We start from the raw sequence: 8131 nt of genomic DNA, 5'->3' as shown, positions 1-8131 counted from the left end.
GAATGTAGATTAATACCAATCCATGAGACAGGAGGAAAAACTGTAATTTGGGAATAACACGAAGCTAAATATTAGCTAGACAATGAACTAAATACTATGTCAGATGAAAGCTAAGTTCCTGGTCTTCTGACCTTGAGTAAACAATTTTTACGTAAACCTGTTGTTTATTGAGAAACTCATAGGGTAAGGAAGTATTTAACGACTGTTATCTAAAATAGACTGCAGAAAACATCATTTTACATTTTATTTTTTAAAACACACAAGTTCATTCAGCCTTTCAAAATGGGACCAGTCCTTTGAGATTAACTCTTGTAGTTGATGTTTCTGTCTTTTTAAAAGAGGGTGGCATTCAGTTACTGAAGGCCTAAACATAGGCTAAAGGCAACTGAAATCCCGCCCTCTTTCTGTGACGTATACGCTTCGCGGCTTCTGATTGCAGCCTTTAGGCGTCAACCCTAGGGTGTGTATCTTACTGGGACACTGTGAAGATCTCCCCTGTTGGTTGCTGAGCGGTCGGGTGTATTGCTCTACACTGCGCACCCCCAGGGGCCCACGACCGGTCTGAACTGGAGATATCGTTCTGTGGCGCCCTCCCGCGCCGGATCTCCTTCTCCCTGGGGCGGGACGATTTCCAGAGGCTCCGGTCACTATGGTCAGTGCAATGGGTGGGAGTGGAGGGGATATGGGGTTCCCAAGCCTGGGGCGCATGTGCACACTCGGGAAAGGGGGCGAGACATAATAGATGGGGTGGAGAGGAGACTGCAGAACTCCTGGTCCACCTCCACCCCAAGCCCTTCTGTCTGAGATCCCTTTTTGCTTCTAGGGCCTTCCTTCCCATCCCCCAAATCCCACCCACCCATAACCCTATCCCTCGGACCCGGGAACCTCTGAGAGGGGAAGTCTAGGGGATCCAGACTGTCCCCCGTCCATCCTCTGAACCGGGGCGCTAAGGGCTGGATGGGGGTGCCGGGGATGGATTTTGGTAGTGAGGGTGAGGGTGAAGGTGGCTAGGTGGGGGGAGAGAGGGAAGACCCAGGCCAGGAAACCCTACATCTCTTACCACGCCAGCTTCCCAAGGTGCCCCGCCCCCTCTTCCCCTCCTGCCCCCACAAAATTTGGCTGACCCCACGAGAGCCTTTTTGGGAAAGAATTCTATATTTGGAGTCAGCTACAAAACTGGAGTACCTGGGCTCGAATGGCGACCCATCTGTTACCTCCTTTATGACCTTGGGCAAGTCATTTGGCCCCTCAGCCTCAGTTTCCTCATCTGTAAAAAACAGAGGGGATTGAACTAATTGAACTCTATGGTTTCTTTTAGCTCTAAATCCGATCCTATGAATGAATCAATTCATTAAGCATATACCAAGCGCCCACTGTGTGCCAGGCATAAGCTCTAAATCCTACCAGACCTCACCCAACTAGGTTTGACTTGATGCCTTTTTTATTTCGTGTTCAGGCGCATTCCCCACCAGTTCTTTTGGGGCAAGAACGAGAGGCCAACCCCTTCCTCCTTCCCATCGAGAGACAAGTTCGAGGGTTTGGTGCGTTGGAGCCAGGGAGGGGGTGGAAGGGCTGGGGAAGGGGTTACCCCGTCCCAAACACCCTTCTCAAGAGTCTGGGTGATCCCGGAGGTATTTATCACACCTGGCCAGCCAGGCCGCCTTTCTTTATCTTTATTGAACGTACTTTCGAAACGTGAGCCCCACCCTTCTCTCCACCTCTCTTCTGACAGGGGCTGCAGCTGGGACTGGGACGAGACCGGATTTCACTCATTAGGCTTAAATTTCCAGTGTCATTAATAGCCAGGGCACGAGTATAGGAGTTAGTGAGACCCGAGAGCAGGGTTGGGGGTGAGCAGAGAGAATGAAGAAAGACTAAAGGGGGTTGGGTTCACTCTCCTTGCCTTCCCCCTTAGCTTCTGAAGTGGGAAGAAGAAAAGAGCACTCACTTTGAATCAGAAGAACCAGGTTCGAATCAAGACTGGTATTTGAGGGACTTTGTGCAAGTCACTTTACCTGTATAAGAGTCATTTTCTTCATCTGTAAAATGGGGAGACCTGGATGTTTTCTAAAGGACTCTTCCAACCCTAAATCTTAGCCTATGAATGGGTCAGCCCATGAGGTCACCTTCGGCCAGGCTGTCTAGCCCTGAGGGCTGTGTGGGGTCAGGGTCACAGTTCAAGCTATGGTGCATTCCAAGCCCTGCCCTAGCGTGGATCTGAGTAATCGCGTGCCCAAAGAGTCAATCAACCAAGCTGTTTACTGTGGAACAGAGAGAGCTGATGGCACTGCCTTGGGGTAAACTAGTCAGTCCTGACCACGACTTGCAGTGTGCTTGTCCGGCAGGGACACTTGGTGGTTGCTCCGTGTTCGGTTCCAGTGAGAGGACAGGGATTAAACACCAGTTCCTCTGCTTACAGAGATACTGAGCTTTTTAGGGTGCCAGGGGCACTCAGAAGGGTGCCCTTTGAATACCCATTCACCTGAATGGAAAACAGGAAAAATAATAAGCCAGGTGGTTCTGATGTGTGTTAAGGCATCAGGTTATCTTATCTGCTAGCACCATCTAGTGTTTCTCTGAACTGTGGACTCAAGGATAGGGACTAGACAAGGGATTTCATTGGTGTAGGGAACCTCAGCTTGATTCAACTAGAGTTAAAATGACTTGCCCAAGGTCACACAGCCTCTATAAGTCAAAATGGGGATTTGATCCCAGGTCTTCCTGGTTCCCTGGTCCAGGCAGCCCCTCTTAATGTTAGCAACAGTAAAAGGCCATCTAATGTAGTCTCCAAGCAGCCCCTTTTTAGAATCCCACATCATAGTCTCCGACTGAGACTCTGTATGGGTAATTAGAAAGGGCAAAAGGGAAGGGAGAGTAGAGGTTAGCAAGAAACACAGGAAAAGGACTTGTTTAAGAAGCAGCATAAATAAAGATTATATTAGAGTGAATGGAAAGTAACAAACAGACACACTTGAAGTTCAGAAAGGAAGCTGCATCTTCTGTCTTCTATAGCCCAGATCAGGAGGCAAGGCTCCAGACAATCATGTAATTTTAGAATGAAGAAGGATGTTAGACGTCATCTATTCCAACCTCTTTGTTATATAGATAAGGAAATGATACCTGGAGAAATTGAGTGACTTGTCCAAGGTCATACGGCTCTTAAGTGGCAGAGTTTGAACTGAGTCCTTTGGATCTCCAAAGCCAAGGTTCTTAAACCATACTACCATACCGATGCCTAATAGCCCTAAGTCAATGGCAAACCATCAAGTGGGGACCTCCTATACTTAACTCAGGTTTTCAGTTAAACAATTAATTGTCTGCTATATGTGGAGCTCTGTATGAGGTGATAGATGAAATAAGTTTACTTAAGAGAGAATCTGTGTCCTTATGGAATTCAATAGTTGGATGGAAAGCAGTCAGCCATAGTCACAAATGAAGAAGATACCAAATAAGTAGATCAGAGAGGTGCTAACCTATTTGAAGTCCAAGGGGTTCTTACTGATAGGGGATCAAGGGGACTTTTTGGAAGAGGTGGTATTTGTTGTTGTTGTTGTTGATCTGTTCTCAAAGAGGACCGATGACATCAGAAGGGTGATGTCTTAACTTGCAAGTGAATTGGATTTAAGTGAGGCCGAGCTGTGCGGTCACCAGCCTCGCTGTTTTCTCCAGAGTCATGGCCACATTCAAGTTCTTACTGTGTTCAGGTTATTCTGCTAGGTGCTGGTATAGTATGAGATAAAGCTGGAAGTCTGGTGGTACTGGGTTGTGGAAGGCCTTGAATTGTAGGCGACAGGGAAGGGAGAAAAAGGAAGGGAGGGAATTAACATTTTTGTAGCACCTACTATGCACTGGGCACTATACTAAGTATCTTTTTATAAATATTATTTCATTTGATCTTCACAACAGCACTGCAAGCTTGGTACTGTTATTATTATCATCCCTATTTTACAGTTGAGGAAACTGAGGCAAAGGGAAGATAAATGACTTTTGCAGGGCCACACAGCTAGTAAGTGTTTGAGATCAGTTTTGAATTCAAGTCTTCATGACTGGAGGCCCAGTGCTCTATCCACTGTACCACCATCTGCCTTTAACAGAAGCAGAAACAGATTTTCTAACTTACTCATTAAACGACAAGTTGTCACTGAAGATTTTTGGACAGATGAGAGGAGTGATTTCTGGGATATTTCATTAAGCTTTGGATGCTATATTTTAGGAGGCCCCCTGACAAAATGTTGTCCAAACAAGAACAACCAGAATAATAAGAAAACTCAAAACTGTCTCAGAAAGATTGGTTGAAGGACTTGGCAATGTGTCATATGGAAAAGAAATTACTTGGGGTGACCAAGCCATCTTTAAATATTTGAAGGGCTGTCACACGGAAAAAGGATTTGTGTTGCTTGGCACATAGTAAGAACTTAGTAAATACTGTTTCTTTCATTCACCTAGGTGGAGTTACAGTGTAGATACTTGAAGATGTGGGTCCAGCTAACTGTGGAGAGGCCAGGGCATTGTGGAGTAGGTATAGATTTTAAGGCAACTAGGTGGTGCAGTAGATACAGTCCCAGGCCTGGAGTCAGGAAGACCTAAGTTCAAATCAGGCCTCAGACACTTAGTAGCTGTGGGACCCTGGACATGTCACTGAACCCTGTTTGTCTCAGTTTCCTCATCTGTAAAGTGAGTTGAAGAAGGAAATGATAAACCACTTCAGTATATTTGCCAATAAAACCCCAAGTGGGGCCACGAAGAGTAGGGCATGACTGAACACACCAGAAACCTAGATTTAGAAGTCATTTGCCTAGGGGTGACAGTTGAAAGTGAATTAGACTGCCAAGGCAGAGAATGTACACAAGGGAAAGAGAAGAGGTAAAAAGACAGTGTGATGTTTGCTGTCTGTTCAATTGTACAAACATTTACCGAGCACCTATATAGAAGGCCCTTGCTAGGAGGACTAAGTAAGAAGACTTTTGACTCATTGTCAGTTAGATATGTCCTTGGAGAGAGTTAGCAAGATGTGGGAGATAGTGTGGTGTGGTAGAAAACCACTGTACTTAGAGTCAGATATAATAATAATGATGATGATGATGATGATATTTAGCATTTTAAGTAAGCACTTAACATACATTATCTTAATTGGTCTTCACAACAACCTTGTGAGGTAAATGCTCTTATTATACCCATTTTATAGATGAGGAAACTGGAGCTGAGAGAGGTTAATTGACTTGCCCAAGGTCACACAGCTAGTTTAAATGTCTGAGGTAGAATTCAAACTCAAGTTTTCCTGACTCCAAGTCCAATGCTCAATCCACTGTAGCACCTGGTTTCAGTTCCTGGCTTTTTTGGCATACAGTATCTGGCACATAATTGGTGCTTAAAAAATGTTTATTGATTAGGTATATGACCTTGGTCAAAAAACTTCCCCCTGTGAGCCTTGGTTTCATCATTTGTAAAATGAGGGGATTGAGACCCCTTCCAGCTCTAAAATTTCTATTATCCTAATAGAATGTTATTCTCATTCTAGAATTCTAACATTCTAGAATAATATATTCATATAATTCAGAATAATTTAATTGAGTCAAATTGTAATTGTAATTGTAGTCAAATATTCTGACTACCACCAGTAGTTAGAATTTGTTGTTTGGCTTCCACCAATTCATTTATACTCTCATTTCTCCCAGGCTAGGGAGTGTAGCAGAAGAACAGAAAAAAAATACTAAGGTTATAGGTATTATCCTAGGAGAAAGAAGGATTGAAAGCATCACGTAATTTAAAAGAAAAAAATACAAACTGCTCCCCCCAATTTAGTAGTAAAATGTGTTTGTGTGTATAAAGGGGAAATGGGTGAGGCATTTAACTTATTAAGGGCAGCTAGGTGGCGCTGCAGATAAGAGTGCAAGGCCCAGAGTCAGGAAGACTCCTTTACCTAAGTTCAAATCTAGCTTCAGACACTTAGTAGTTCATTGACCCTGGGCAAGTCACTTAACCCTGTTGGCCTCAGTTTCCTCATCTTTAAAATGATCTGGAGAAGAAAATGGCAAACCATCTTTGCCAAGAAAACCCCAAACAGGGTCACAAAAAGTCAGACTCGACTGAAAAAAAGACTGAACAACAAAAAAATAAACCTGTTAAATGAGACACTTCTGACAGCTGAAGGAATCTAGTTGTAAGACTGAGAGAGTAGCAGTGTAACTATGGATAGAAGGGCTAGATAGAGGAGCTGGCTTCTGAGTTTAAACTCTGCCTCTGACACATTTGAGCGCTGTGACCAAAGGCAAGTCACTGGTCAATGTTTTAAGACTGTAAGTTGTTATCCAGAGAGAAAACTGTGGAGTCTGAATGCAGATGGAAGCATACTATTTTCACTTTTTTGTTTATTTGTTTTTTCTTTCTTTTACTTTTTCCCTTTTGTTCTGATTCTTATTTAACAATATGACTAATGTGGAAATATGTTTAACATTATTGTACATGTATAATCTATATCAGATTGCTTGCTATCTTGGGGAGGGAGGAGGGAAGGGAAGGAGGGAGAAGAATTTGGAACTCAAATTGTACAAAAATGAATGTTGAAAACTACCTTTATATGTAATTGGGAAAAAATACTATTAAGTGCAAGAAAAAAGGGAAAAAATTCAAAAAGAAATAAATTTTAAAAATAGATGTTAACATATAAGCAAAAAAAAAAAAAAAGACTGTAAGTTGTTTAATCTACATTAGTAGAGAGAGTTTCCACACTGGGAATTTCCTCCATCAATAAAAGCACTCGATGCTGATGGTGATGATAATGATGATATAGTGGAGGGGGGAATATGGGGATTAAAACTTAAAAGCTAGCAGCTAGGTAGCACAGTGGATAGGGCACCGGCCCTGGAGTCAGGAAGACCTGAGTTCAAATCCAGCCTCAGAATAACACTCACTAGCTGTGTGACTCTGGGCAAGTCACTTTACCCCATTGCCTAACCAAAAAAAAAAAAAACAAAAGCTTAAAAGCTGTCATATATATTAGGCTATTATGGTTATATTATTACTATGAGTTGCATTTGAGGGATATAGCTGTGACTTAAGACACACGCCAAAACCTTTAATCACCCATTATGTTATAATAAGATTAGTCCAGTAGCATGATGTCATGGAAAGAATGCTGCACTTTGGGTCACGAGAAGCTGAGTTGGGATTCCAGCTTTGACGTTAATTTGCTCTGTGACCCCAGGCAAATCACTTGACCTCCATGAACTTCAAAATTAACTCATCTGTAAAATGCGGTAATAATACTGATACTCCCTTCCTCACAGGGTTGTTAGGAAAATATCTTGTAAACCTCAAACACTATATAAGGGTGACTTATTGTTATTCTACCAGGCTGTGTCCTCAATTTTGAACCTGGGCTAGCCAGTTGGTGTTCTTCTTAATTAACAGATAGAGAGCCTGACATTCCAGGAGTCTGAAGCTGCTCTCTCCATGAGTCACAAAGCTCGTTAGCTTGGCATCTGGCAAGGAAACCCAGGATTCCACCTTCCAGCACACTCTTGTCTTTTCTTCTTTGAAAATAGACTGGCAGATTTAGAGGCTTTTAGTAAAACCCTTTTGGGAAGGGCCTCTGTCCCTTTGGAACTTAAAGATATCCAGTAATTGTCTCAAATCCAAACTCTGAGCTTTCGTGCTAGACACCTGGTCAGAAAGCTGGATGAAAAGACCCGCATCTTAACAGAGGAAACATACGAAATCACACACAGGCTGGACAAAGATTCTGGATCAGAAATCAGCCTTAGTTATGCCTCCTGATGAGTTGATAATACAAAGACTTTAGAGCTGAGTTCACAAGTCTGGCTCAAGGGCTTATGATGGCTTACTGGGGCAAGGAGGATACAAGAGGTTCTGTGGCCAAAAAAAAAAAGTGCAGGTGGGCCCAGTTTTTCAGATATATAATAATTGGAAATGTAGATTTATAAAATCCCAAAATCCACTGCACCATTTAGCTGCCTCACGATTCACTCAAGGAGGCTTTAATATGAAGTAAACAAAGGTTCAAAACCTACGGAATTTAAATGGATAGTGTTAGAGATTGCTGTTATTTAATTGGGAAATTAAAAACATGTTAGAGAATCTTATACAGGGTGTCCCAAAAGTCTTAGTGCAG

The 8131-nt window shown here is 42.8% G+C and overlaps 1 protein-coding gene across 1 annotated transcript in view; it reads left to right on the top strand.

Moving 5' to 3' along the window:
* Window positions 1-463: 463 nt before the first annotated feature.
* OTUB2 (OTU deubiquitinase, ubiquitin aldehyde binding 2) overlaps window positions 464-8131 on the top strand; it is a 28386-nt gene continuing 20718 nt past the window's right edge. Inside the window, exon 1 of the mRNA XM_027869833.1 lies at window positions 464-652. Within this exon, the coding sequence (XP_027725634.1) occupies window positions 650-652 (3 nt within the window). The 5' untranslated portion in view covers window positions 464-649. The remainder of the gene's footprint in view (window positions 653-8131) is intronic.

This window comes from Vombatus ursinus, unplaced genomic scaffold (assembly GCF_900497805.2).
Source record: "Vombatus ursinus unplaced genomic scaffold, bare-nosed wombat genome assembly UNPS02014794.1, whole genome shotgun sequence".
Taxonomy (NCBI): domain Eukaryota; kingdom Metazoa; phylum Chordata; class Mammalia; order Diprotodontia; family Vombatidae; genus Vombatus; species Vombatus ursinus.
The sequence above is the reverse complement of the archived record's forward strand: the minus strand, read 5'-3'. Positions and strand labels throughout refer to the sequence as shown.